This window comes from Xenopus laevis, chromosome 9_10S (genome assembly GCF_017654675.1).
Source record: "Xenopus laevis strain J_2021 chromosome 9_10S, Xenopus_laevis_v10.1, whole genome shotgun sequence".
NCBI lineage: Eukaryota > Metazoa > Chordata > Amphibia > Anura > Pipidae > Xenopus > Xenopus laevis.
The window spans coordinates 39,212,785-39,226,867 of NC_054388.1; the positions used below are offsets into that span (position 1 = coordinate 39,212,785).

The 14,083-nt window shown below is 42.4% G+C and overlaps 1 protein-coding gene across 1 annotated transcript in view; it reads left to right on the forward strand.

Moving 5' to 3' along the window:
* The window catches only part of LOC108702807 (proton channel OTOP3), a 33,394-nt gene extending 19,738 nt beyond the window's left edge, over nt 1–13,656 (forward strand). The window contains exons 4-9 of the mRNA XM_041577970.1: nt 5,057–5,413; nt 5,506–5,642; nt 9,335–9,393; nt 9,573–9,682; nt 9,871–10,919; nt 13,396–13,656. Coding sequence (XP_041433904.1) covers nt 5,057–5,413; nt 5,506–5,642; nt 9,335–9,393; nt 9,573–9,682; nt 9,871–10,919; nt 13,396–13,566 — 1,883 coding nt within the window. The 3' untranslated portion in view covers nt 13,567–13,656. The remainder of the gene's footprint in view (nt 1–5,056; nt 5,414–5,505; nt 5,643–9,334; nt 9,394–9,572; nt 9,683–9,870; nt 10,920–13,395) is intronic.
* Nucleotides 13,657–14,083: the final 427 nt, after the last annotated feature.

Consider the following 14,083-nt stretch of genomic DNA (forward strand, 5'->3'; position numbering starts at 1 on the left):
TCTCCCCTGCTTGTCGAGCCGCTGCCAGAGCCGCATCCCTATCCCTATAGTTTAGCAAACGTGCTATTAGGGGTCGCGGGGGGGCCCCAGGCGGAGGTGGCTTCCCTGGAACTCTATGAGCTCTCTCCACTATGAAAGCCGATGAGAATGACGATTGGCCAAAGGTGCTAGTAAGCCACTGTTCAATGAATCTTTCAGTTGCAGCTCCTTCTGCCCTCTCAGGAAGCCCCAGGATCCTGATGTTATTCCTTCGGAGCCTGTTCTCCAAGTCATCCGCCTTGGCCTCCAATAAAGCAATATGCGATTCTGCAGCATTTAGGCGGCCTGGAATGGGGTGAGCAAGGTCTTCCAGATCACTGATCCTCCTCTCAGCTTCCCCCGTTCTCTCTCTTAGCTTTTGGGTGTCATGTTTCAAAATCGCAAAGTCAGTTTTAAGCTCATCAATCTTCCCCATGAGCACAGTGTGATTAGCTGTAATTGCAGACAGAACCTCATTTAACGTGGGTTCTATAGGCTCAGGGCTCAGTGAGGCCTGGGGTAATGGATCAGGCACTGCGGCCTTCCCTGGAGTTTCAAACCGCGAGGAAGCAGTGCTCTGTGAGCAACCAGTCTCACCTTTAGCAGGCCGTGGAGCTTGCGGGTCTCTGACAAACTGCGCGAGCCTCTGTGCAGCCGCATCCCGTGCACCCAGTGTATGTTCAGGCGTCATGCTGCGTGCAGACGGATCGGCGCCATTTTGATTCGACATGGTGCGCCTCGATGTTTTCGCTTGTGCTGCGCTTTTGCTCCGACCTCTCCGCACCATCGGGAGTAGCTGCCACCCTGGTAAGGTACTTGCCTCTTAAGGGGATTGCAAATTTCGCCGGGTATCAACAGGATAAAAGCAGTATTTTTGCGCCCCAGGTCGGAGCTCACACGGCACACGTCCTAGCCGTTCCCCATGCAGGCCACGCCCCCAATCCACCATGTTTTTCTTTGTGCTCTGCTCATAGAATTGCTGCAGGTCTCTGTATTCATTCACACATGCAAATTAGGCACAGTCCAAAGGGGGCCCTGTATTTGCTGCTTTGCACCTGCCAGTGCTACTGTCTACACTAAATTTTTCTTTAACGCAAGGTCCAGAGCCAACGGACTGTGGACAGAAGTGCTTTTTTAATAAACACTGTAGGTTGTGCTTTTGTGCTCTTACACTTTTGTCTGTGGTCTGGGTAACTTACTAACATGATATATGTATAATTATGATTTTTACACAAAGGGTCTATTTGAGAAGGAGCTAGTCAGTGGTGTATAACTACAGAGGAAGCACACTCCGCAGCAGCAGGGGTCTGTTCCATTGCAGGGAGGGCCATCTTTGAATTTTTGATGTTCGGAGTGCAGGTATCCAGCAGTTTCACCCAGATGAAGTGGGGGCTTGGAAAAAATTGTGGGGGGGGGCACTGGTCCCCAAACTTATATTACAGGAGACTGTGTTTGCTGATACAGTAGACCAAGGACATGTGGATACACCAACCATATCCCTCTTTTATATTGGATCATTGTCCCACTGGGCCTCTTAGGGCCACCCAGATACCCCCTGCATTAATGACCCTCCTGTCTAGGCCCAAGGTTAAATAAGTTCTAAGGAGGAAGCAACAATGCAGGCAGAGGAGTCCAAAATGTGGTTTCCAAAGGGTTAAGAGGCTCAAAGCTGAGATTCAGGCAAATGTCAAGGCAGACAGCAAACAGCAAAGTCAGGAATAGAGCAGAAGCTCCCAATAAGACCTATATTCTGGCATTGAACTTGGGTCTTCAACATCTTTTTATTTAAAATTTTCACTCCAAAACAAGCTATGAGTGCCGCCATCTGGGATACACCAGGAAGAACCATCCACTGCCAAAATTTAAGAAAGGTTTGAAGGGAATTCTCCTTGGCTGGGAGCCACTGGGAGATACTCTGGTAATCTAGACTAGGGTTGCCACCTTTCCCCCCGGGTAACTTTGGGTGGGGCCATGACGTAACAGTGCAGATTGATGATGTAGCGGAGTGAGTCAAAGACGTGTCGGGTGATTACATCAGGGCCGGGGCTATGATGTGGTGGTCAGCGATTGGTCTCTCTAATCCTGTCACTGGACAGGTGGCACCCCTACTTCAGACTGTTCAAGTCCATATTCGATAGTCTGTTTTTTAAAATGTCCCTGAAAAAAAATACCCACTGTGATTTATTTATATTATACACTGGCAAATTTTGTAATTTACTAAATTTTATCACATATGGATTAATTTTTGCCCAGACTCCCAGGTGCTATTTCCAGATTAATGGCCTCTGATGACCATAAAACTCCATGTTCCCGATCAATAGCCATGGTTCTGATTTTGCTTCCAACGAAAGTTTGTAACTCTGGATACTTTTTTTGCCATAGGGCGTATGTGTAGCGTAAATAGTTCATGCAGAGTCTTTCTGCTTTTGGCATGAAGATCAAGTAGTAGACTAGTCCTTTATTATGCAGATACCTGGCCATACCTGATTTACTAGTAAAACAGATTGAAGATTGAAAACTGAAACAGATGGAAGCTCACATTATCCTTAAAATGATATAATACATTGAGTCTTCTTATGATTCAGTCATTAATAAGAAACCATCAATGATTACGTTAGGAAAGAGAGGTTATTAAATTATTATTATATTAGCAAAATATATAAATTATGGAGAGAGGATTGCTACTTTATCCACTGGGGGCATTATTGTGTCAAAGTAATTTATTAATATTTCATTTTTCCTGGAATCAGGGTCGGACTGGCACACCACGAGTAAAAGGAGGTGCTACGTCTGCATTAAAGGAGAATGTCCTGCTTGTCTGAGACACATTTCTGTAGGTTAAGGTGGTCATGCTTGGCTGAAAATTGGTTGGACAATCTGGCTGATAAGATGGTCAGCTTTAACAGACCATTCTGTGACCCTATTAACTCTCAGTCAGTCTGTCTACACAGAACATTCCATCTGACAATGTCCCTTATTGGTGTGTGGATGGAGCACTGGCAAATGAAAGGACCTACAGCTTCCCTTCACTCCCAGTCATAAGGGTCATTGGCCTGAAATTAGGGAATAATGCACTTTGACCACATTTACTCAAGGACACTCAGTAATGCTTCTACAAATGGTTGTGGATGTTGCTACAAAACACTAGTGCAGGACAGGCTGACATCACGGATATCCTGCTCTGCAATGTCAATCAGTCTAAGCAAACAAATTTGGCAACATCCCAAGTCATGTTACACCCATTTTTTTCACACCATCCTTTAGTAAATACCTCATTTTCACAAAAAATACTCTTACAGGTTTGTTTCCATGTCATATCAGTAGATACAAGGTCACATGTGAAGTCATGATCCATAGCCTGGTCTTGAAAAAGCACTCTGTGACCTTTGCTATTTTGCCATAAAATGGAAGTTAGGCTGCAGTACAGTACGTGCATTTCCCTCCAAATGTGATTGATTTTGCCAGAACGCGTGGCTTACCCAAGCACTAAATTAGATGGCACGTCAGATTATTGGCTGCCCAGGAACTGCACTACAGTCATCTAAAACTGCCTCATGGGATATTCCATTGTATTAGTGCAATTTTCCTATCTGTGTGTGTGGCTCTAATACCCAGATGATCGCCCCCTACAGGACAGTTGGAAATTAGGTAACTCTGCCCATGTGTGGCCGGTAATCTAGTCTTGGACACACATACAGTACATGGTGTTAGTATTGCTGGGTTTGCTGTTGGTAAAGAGCCAACGTGCTGTGTAACCACTTGTTAACATGACAGAGGCTTCACACAAGCTGCTTTTGAACATAGAAAACACATAGACCTATGCAGAAGTGTAAAGGAGCAGGCAAAAAAAACAAAGTCCTAGTTCAGGCAATTGGTCAGGGCAGTCTGCAAGTAAACAGAGTCCGTGAAACAGACACTAGACCGAGGCAGGCCTCAGAGAAGGCAGAAATTCAATACAAGGCCAGGGCCCAGAAACTGGAAATGAGATCCCAACGGGGGAATAAGGACAGGGCAGGAACAGACTCCAGTAGACAAGGACTTCAGGACACATAAATCCAGGATGCAGGAATACAAGATACTATGAACCTTGGTTCTAAACCAGGGAGTTCCTAACACAGGTGTGAGAGTACCTGGTGGGCTAGTGGGGAGGTGGGGACGCCCGATGTGCTCATGGCACGAACGATCGCCGCTTCCTCTTCCTTCAAGCGCAAATCTGTAAATGACACAAGCTCACGCTGACTCCGGGTTTGAGGCGATCGATGTGTCTGATGTTTGGTAAAAAATTCAAATATTTAAAGGGCCCACGGGCAATACCTCACTGCCCAACGTAGGCCTATTTTCAATCGTTCCTGGGTCCGATTTACTCTGTCTTGTCTGTTCCTGACATAGCCTGTACCTTACTATTCCTGGTGTGCTGCCTGTCCTGACCTCTGCCAGTCTTTCGGATCTCATAATTGTACTGCGCTACTATTGGTTTAACCCCGGCCTGTGACTCCTCTGATTTGGTTCTGCCCTGCCTGTTTGATATTGGCCCGGCCTGTCCCTCGACCACGTCCCTTGTTCTCCGTTCTTCCTGTACACGTTTGTTCCCTAGCTTGCCCAGAACTGTCCTTGGTCCTCTGATATAAGACATGGCGGCATCTGAGTAGCAGAGGGCTCCTCCCAAAACAAAAGGCAACAGTTATAGGCAGAAACGTGAGCTGAGGCCGGGATTTAGAGGTTTGTTCTGGGGTTGGGATACCTTATGTTACAACAGGTGAGGTCATTTCCAACAGAAGAGTATACACCATTGGGTCATCTCTGGGGTCCTCTCATGAACAGAGTTAATCTGTTAATCTACCCAAAAACAAGATCAGACAATGGGCCCAAAAGGAATGGTGTCATTTGCCATCCCTAAAGTTGACCTTGTGTGAGTCTCTATAACATTTATAGATGAAAGCAACACTCTGGTACCACCTGTCAGTGCAGTATTAGAGAATGTGGTTCTGTCAATGTCTCACCTCAACCTGCTGTGTTTTTATGTGCATCTTCCACCTAGGTGAACAAGCATCATGTAGAGACCAATATATGGACCTTGATGCCCCTGGGAGGAATTATGAGAGTTCATGGCTTCATCGTCACTGTACGTCATCCACTACTCTTCACAGAAGGGCAAAAAAAACTGGCAGACTGTTCTCAGGCCTCTTTGGTATGAATCTCATGTTTATGGGAGGTACTCTGGTCACCGGCGTGGCACTGAGTAACAATGCTGTGCCAGAAGGAGACTCACAAATCTTCCTTTGCATCCTAATGTTGTTTAGCTCAATTTGGTCGCTCTACCATCTACTGTATGTCCGTAAGATTAATTATGCTGCACTTCACCAGGACCACCATGCAGGAGCTCTATGGCTAAAAGGTTAGTTAGGAGAAAATACCCTGAAATACCCAGTTGCAATTTAAACCTCTATCACCATCTCTACATCTGCTTCTCTGTCAATATTTCCACAGCCTCCCTTGCCCTTTTTGGGATATGCAGCATCCTGCTGTCCATCTTTAAGATTGGCCACGTCGTGTTACTGCTGCACTGCCAATTACCAATGGATATCATCTACAACTGCATGGAAATACTATTTGTCAGTGTCCAGGTAATAAGCAGAGGTTCCTAAAATAACATGTGTAACTAGCAGCCATTAATTGCATATATTATAATAAAATAGATTATGCCATGCATTCTGTCACAGATCCTATCTGATACTCAGTTTAAGCAACAGCTCTGCCTTACTTTATTGCTGAGATTCTAGCTATCTTCATAACAGATCATTGTGGCACAGATCCTATCTGATACCCATTGTAAGCAGCAGTCCTGTCCTGCTTTGTGGCTGAGATCTAGCTATCTTTATATTAGTGTTTTAAAGGAGAAGGAAAGGTTAAAACTAAGTAAGCCTTATCAGAAAGGCCCACCTAAATATACCAGTAAACCCTCAAAGTAGTGCTGCTCTGAGTCCCCTGTCAAAAGAAACACTGCATTTCTTTCTATTGTGTACACATGGGCTTCTGTATCAGACTTCCTATCTTCATCTTAAACCTCCTTGCCCCGGGCGTGAGCATGCTCAGTTTGCTCCTCTTCCCCCCCCCCATCTCTGCTATAATCTGAGCTCAGAGCTATAAGTGAGCAGGGAGAGACTCAGGCAGGAAGTGATGTCACACCAAGCTAATACTGCAGCTGCTATCCTAAACAAACAGAGAGCTTCTAGAGCTTTTTACTCAGGTATGGTAAAGCATTCTACATAATAAATATAGCATTCTAGCTTGCACTATTGCAGATAATCTATTGGCAATAAAATGCCTCCGTAGCTTTCCTTCTCCTTTAATACTACAATATGACAGGAAGTGATTTACAGAAAAGATTATTTTGGAAATCACAAACTCATCTCACTTTCCATTGTTTGTGCCCTTTGGAAGATAGTTCCATCTTTGTGGTATTTGCTTTGCTTTATGGCAGCTTTGTAACCTGGCACTTAACACTTTTTAAGCAAACTAACCTTTGACAAGCTGCACATTATCAAGATATGCTTCTGGACAAATAAAACATATTTTACAATTCTGTTAATTTGAGCCACTATATGCTAACATGTAACATTAATGATATTTATTTTTAAATAAATACTATTTATGGCAGATGTTCTGCTACTACATTTATAAGCTAAACTACACAGGAGATTCAGTAGGATGGTGCCAAATTGCCATAATTGCATCCTATAAATCGCATGTAGTTGCATGAGTCCAAACAGGGGCAGATTAATGCACAGGCTACCCGAGGCTATAGCCTAGGGGCCCAGTGTGATCAAGGGCCCATTTCTATTTTTTTTCCTTTTAAAATGTATTTTTGTTTTCTCTGATTAATGGGAAAATATAGATTGTTATATTTAACAAAGAACTATTTCTTATATAACCTTAACATAATAATTATCTCAATGAAAAGCATTAAATATGAGGGTGATTTAGAAAAGATGTTTGTAGACAGTGTCTTCAGATCATCAGCTAAAGGTCTACTGGTAGATCCCAATCTAACTTTTGGGCACCCCTGGCCTAGATGCATGCAGATCCAGTGACGCAACTGGCGCATGCCAAACCCAACCTTGCGTAGAGAGCTGAAGTGCACATGTGCCTGGATCTGCATGCATCTGGACCCAGCAGTAACCTAGAAGCCGGCCCTGTGTGGATGTATCCTATGAATTTTGTGGTCACAGCCTCATTGCACCCCCACCTAATGGTTTTAAAAATTAGTGGTGAGCACAACTTTCCCTTGTTTTTTATAGTTTATACAGGAGCAGTGGCCAGCACCATGTTGTAGCTCCCACCCTTCCCAGATATAGTCAGGTGGTGGCCAATAAAAGGGCAACCATGCTTCTAAACTAAGGTCTGTTGGGCTTAATTGGATCAGAAACTGGCTACAGTATCGGGTACAGAGGGTGGTTGTTAATGCTACATTCTCTACTTAGTAAGGTTCTTAGTGGGGATCCCTCAGGGCTCAGTATTGGGTCCACTTTTATTTAACTTGGTCATTAGGGGAGGGTATTGTAAGTAATGTATCAGTGTTTGCAGACGACACAAAACTATCCAGCCCAATTAATTCCATCCAGGATGTGGCACAACAGAACAGAAACTTAACAAACTGGCAATCTGGGCAGCTAAATGGCAAATGAGTCAATGTTGATAAATGTAACGTCATGCACCTGGGATGTAAAAATATCCAAGCCACTTATACCCTTAATGGGACTGCACTAGGCAAATCCATAATGGAAAAGGACCTTGGAGTCCTTGTAGATAATAAACTTGGCTGTAGCAAGCAATGGCAGTCAGCAGCATCAAGGGCAAATAAGGTCTTGAGCTGTATTAAAAGGGGCATTGATTCATGGCAGGAAGGGGTCATTCTTCCATTTTATAGAGCACTGGTAAGGCCCCATCTAGAATATGCCGTACAGTTTTGGTCTCCATCACTCAAACAGGACATTATTGAATTAGAGAGGGTACAGAGAAGGGCAACTAAGCTGGTAAAAGGTATTGAAAATCTTAGCTACGAGGAAAGACTGGCCAAATTGGGGATATTCACGCTGGAGAAGAGGCGCTTAAGGGGTGATATGATGACTATGTATAATTATATAAGGGGATCATATAATAATCTCTCTAATGCTTTATTTACCAGTAGGTCTTTCCAGCTGACACAAGGTCACCATTCCGATTAGAAGAAAAGAGGTTCCTCATAAATAATCAGAAGGGGTTTTTTACAGTGAGAGCTGTGAAGATGTGGAATTCTCTCCCTGAATCAGTTGTACAGGCTGATACATTAGATAGCTTTAAAGGAGAAGGAAAGCTACGAAGGCATTTTATTGCCAATAGATTAGCTGCAATAGTACAAGCTAGAATGCTTTATTTATTCTGTAGAATGTTTTACCATACCCGAGTAAAAAGCTCTAGAAACTCTCTGTTTGTTTAGGATAGGAGCTGCAGTATTAATGTGGTGTGACATCACTTCCTGCCTGAGTCTCTCCCTGCTCTGGGCTCAGATTACAGTAGAGAAGGGAGGGGTGTGGGGAGAGGAGCAAACTGAGCATGCTCTTGCCCAGGGCAATGAGGTTTAAGCTGAAGTCAGGAAGTCTGATACAGAAGCCCATGTGTACACAATAGAAGGAAAGAAATGCAGTGTTTCTTTTGACAGGGGACTCAGAGCAGCACTACTTTGGGGGTTTACTGGTATATTTAGGTGGACCTTTCTGATAAGGCTTACTTAGTTTTAAACTTTCCTTCTCCTTTAAGAAGGGGTTGGATGGCTTTTTAGCAAGTGAGGGAATACAGGGTTATGGGAGATAGCTCATAGTACAAGTTGATCCAGGGACTAGTAGCTTCAGATTGGTTTTTTTTGCCAGTTAGGCAGGTTAAAATAGAGTTAAACGATTGAACTGGATGGACGTGTGTCTTTTTTTCAACCTAACTTACTATGTTACTATATTTGGGAGTTTTAACTTTGAAAGCAGCAAGTATGTTGCAGGTCAAACTTAGTCCCGGTAGCTGACAGAAATCTTTTAACTTGTCTGATCGACTAAACGACTGATCGATATGGTACGAAAAATGTCGGGAATCATACGAAACCTAAATTTGTACAACTATATCTTTGCGTCTATGGCCAGCTTTGTAATACAGCATAATTCTTTCTTGAATTTACCTTGAATCAGAGTCCACCCACTAACCCCCAAGATGGGACTTGGGAAATGTTGTGAGTTCACTTACAGATCAAAAGGTTCAGCAGGTTTTATATAATATTGTGTCTCTTCCACAGACTGTTCTGCTATGGATTTCCTGCAAGGATTGTATTCAGCTGCAGCACAATGTTACCAGGTATGTCTGATGGGACATGAAATCATGGAGCTTGTGGAATGGGATAAAGACTGTCGATGACTGGGAGTAGGAAAAAGTAATCAGGGATTGAGGGGATGATAAAAAAAATCGGAGAAGATAAACTGAGCAGATGGTGAAAGTGTCTGCTTTTCTCGCATTGTCTAATTGAACCATTCTAGGTACGGCATCATGTTGACACTAGCCACCGATATGCTGCTCTGGTTTACAGCTGTAATTGATGATTCTCTGGAGCAAGATCTGGCGAGCTTACGAGGAAACGCAACACAAGGTAGGACATTCCACCTCACATCCCCAAGCTTTTCATATTGGTTTATCTCAACAACGCAACTGCCAAGTACTAGACAAGTCACAGATCAGGTTTAATATTGGACCGCAACTCTTAAATCAATTCAGCAGTCTATTGATCAAGTCTGTACAAACCTAAATCTGATGCAGTGTCCCCTCTTTATTCCTCAGATCAAAGAGAAGATATGACACAGTGTCAGTGTCAAGCTTCCGCCATGTGTTGGGCATTTAAGCAGGGCTATGTAACCATGTACCCCTTCAATATTGAGTACAGCCTAATCTGTGTGTCATTGCTCTTTATTATGTGGAAAAATGTTGGAAGGAGAGAAATGCCTCATTCCAAACCACACCAGACTAGGTTCCAGCTGCGTGGAGTAATATATGGACCCCTGACAGGCGGTGCTGCTCTTCTGGTTGGGATCTGTATATTTGTTCACTATCAGATTGAGGCATCTTCTGGGTTGGTGTCTTCTCTGTCATTTCAAATGTATTACGGCTACAAGCTCATTATCCTGCCTCCCATGATAATCTGCAGTGTGGTGGGTATCCTGGTATACAGCCTCAGAGAGAAGGAAAAGAGGGATCAAGAGAAAATTAGCAAGAGTGACCAGGACTGGCTTCAAATGGAAGATATGGGAAGTCAAATCCAAGACAATGACTATAGCTCAAGGCACTATCAAAGCAGTGAGGAGCGGAAAAAAATTAAAGAATATAGCATTGCACAATTTCACTATACAAAACATGGGCAGGCACAGAGGACAGACCATAAACTGGAACAGGGGGAGAAATTAGACCATAGTCAGGAGAACATAAACAAACACAAAACCCACCATGGGAAGATTTCAAAAAACTACACCCGTAGATTGGATGTAACCCTGCTGCTTATTTCAGCAGTGGGCCAGGTCGGCATCTCTTACTTTTCAATAATAGCCTCAGTGGTCACCAATCCATGGACCATGATGAGTGTCCTCAACTTCTCAATCTCACTGCTCATGATCCTCCAGTATTTGTCTCAAACAATGTTCATTATTGAGAGCATGAGGGGCATACAAGAGGAAGAGAAGGAGAGACCAGGACATTGTGAAGAATTCTCCAATCAGAAGTCCATACAAGAGATGCGCAGCGTGTCAATTTCCTCCAGAGAGAATACTGGTCATCTCAGTCTAAGCCGAAGGGTGGTGAAGGAGACTGCAATGTTCCTAATGACCTGTAATATCATGGTAACTTAATTTTCGCAGTCAGCTTTTTTAACAAATTTTATATGATTTTTTGAGTTCTGGTCAACAGAATTTCTGCTCATCAGTTCTGGAATTGTCTGTGATTGGTCAAAAATTAACACAGCCAAATGGCATGCATAAAATGTTTGTACCATGTATATAAATTATGCATCAATATAGTTTGCTACAAGAGCTTACAAAGGTTTTGCACAAAGACAGGCAAAGGTAGCTTTGCAGTTAGCATCAGCCAGCCAATCACCAGTGAGCTTTTAATAGCATGCAGCCTGTATTAATAATGAAACTAAACCTCTGATTGGGTTACAGAAGCTCATAACATTTTTTCCATATGTCTTTAATAATTTAGCACCAAACATTATAAAGTTATGTTCAGAATAATAGCAGTGTGTTTAAAAAAAAGTGAATAAAGCTCAATATCCTTAGAACAGCTTTTATTACCATACGCGCAAATGCATTGGGAACACTGCACATTCTATTCCAAATCAAAACATGAAGAAAAATGTATCAAATTTGTGTTAATCCTTTACAGAAAGTGAAGAAAATGGAATATTAGGCTGTTCCAAAAAATAGCAGTGTCTGCATTCTTCTTTACTAACTCTTCTTTACACTGTATAAACTGAAACATGTTTCTAGATTAGTTTTTCTTTGAATCACTGAACTAATATTTAGTTGTATAATCAGTGTTTCTGAGAACTGCTGCACATCTGTGTTGTATGGAGTCCACCAACTTCTGGCACCTGTTACATTCCACAATTCTTCTGCATTTCTTAGTTTTGCCTCATAAACAGCATTTTTGATGTCACCCCACAAGTTTTCTATTGGATTAAGGTCCGGGGATTGGGCTGGCCACTCAATAACGTCAATCTTGTTGGAACCAAGATGTTGCTCATTTACTGGTTTGTTTGGGGTCGTTGTCTTGTTGAAACCCCCATAAGGCAACATGACCTCTTCAAGTATTTTGATGGATTGCAACTGACCTATGATCCCTGGTATGTGATAAATAGTCCCAACACCATAGTATGAGACACATCCCCATATCATGATGCTTGTGCCACCATGTTTCACTGTCTTCACACTGTACTGTGACTTGAATTCAGTGTTTGGGGGTCGTCTGACAAACTGCCTGTGGCCCCTAGACCTAAAAAGTCCAATCTTGCTTTCTTTTTAGGTCAGTCAATGTGTTCTTTGGCAAATTGTAAGCTCTTTCACACGTCTTTTTTTCAACAATTGGACTTTGCGGGGGCTTCTTGCTGATAGTTTGGCTTCACATAGTCGTCTTCTAATTGTAACAGTATCACAGGGAACTTTAGATCTTCCTGGAGCTGATCATTGGCTGAGACTTTGCCATTTTGGCTATTCTTCTATCCATTCGAATGATAGTTTTTGGTTTTCTTCCATGACTTTCAGGTTTTGGTTGCCATTTGAAAGCATTTGATATCATTATAGCTGAGCAGCCTATAATTTTCTGCACTTCTTTATTTGTTTTCCCCTCTCCAATTAACTTTTTATTCAAAGTCCGCTGTTCTTCTGAACAATGTCTGGAACAAGCCATTTTACTCAGATTATCAGAGAGAAATACACTATAACCAACATGCACAACATTTGCAGTTTTCTGCTGTTAAGAGCACCAGCCCGGGGTTTCACTACTAACATTTGGCACCCCAAGTGGTAAACGACTTTCCTTCTCCTTTAATAACATTGGGATGAATCTTAATTTTTACGGACCAGGCCAGTAAAATACCAGGCAGGTGTCAACCCTAGTTGCAGGTAAAATTTAGTCTCTGTGTAAAAAGTGTAATGAAGCAATAGAATTCTTAATGAATCCGATGCAAGTTGAGTGTAGGACTGGCCATGCCAGGAATGACTTTGACATGGATGGCCAGATTAAATATATTGAAATATAGAGACAAACAATCCGTTTTATTTAAAGGGTAATGCATTTTTTGGTTGTTAAAGGCACAAAATATCTCAATGTCTTAAATATATTGTAAATGAGTTGAGTGCAGAGGACTCATTGTACCCCCTCATTGCACCCTCACTTAATGGTTTAAAAATTAGCGGTGAATACAAACTTTCCCTTGTTTGTTATGGTCATTACTTTTGGGTCTGTTGCTTTTCTATTACTCTACTACACCTACTAGTAAATCATTTGCCGCGTAGAAATAGAGTTTCTTCCAGAAACAGTGATTTATCAAGTTAGTGATGTCAGATTGTGGTGTGCTATACAATTCAGAATAATAGCAATGCTTTAATATCTAATAATGCTTTAATATCTAAATCGGACACCTGCACACCATACATTCCCTTTTGCCCATAATGAATCTGCTCCATTCAGTCAGCGTATCCCAAATATCAGGATTATAACATTTATACAGCCTGCTATTCCTGCTGGTTTATCAAACACACACTCATACGAGATGTCACTGCAGCATTATAATATGTTCCCATTTTGTTCCTGCAGTGTTGGATCATGGGAGCCTTCGGAGCACATCCTTTGTATATGAATGGCTTAGAGAGGCAACTTTACGGATCTGGCATATGGTTAGCCATCCTCAATGTTGGACTGCCGCTGTCAGTCTTCTACAGAATGCACAGTGTGGGAATCCTACTAGAAGTCTATCTCCATGCATGAGGCGACATCCCTCCCTGAGCCCCCTAAGCACTGAAATAAAGCAGTTGGGGGATTTGTAAATATGAATCTGATAATAAAGAATAAATCATATTGTGTGTGTGTGTGTGTAATTAGCTGCTGAATTCATCAAAAGAAAAATGGCAGGGGTACCATATCATTGCTAGAAACTAAAGAGATACAATACTTTCTTGGTGACAATGTTTAAGGATCATTGGTAACAATGAACGGGGAGTTTCACAAGGGAGCTACATATACTGTCCAGACTACAGAGACCCTTGTACCACTTTCATTTGGCCACCCATTTTACATCAATAAAGAAAACGGTATCCAAAATAAGGATTTAGAAGGTGCAACTGTAGACCACGGTGCTCCCAAACTGCAGTCCAGATCACAAAGCGGCTGCACCTTGAGCCCACCATAAAAGAAATAAGTGGCGTGCAGAACTTAGAGCCAAAAAGATTAAGGGTGAAGGAAAGTTTCAGCTTGTCAATAGCAGCAATGATCCAGGACTTCAAAC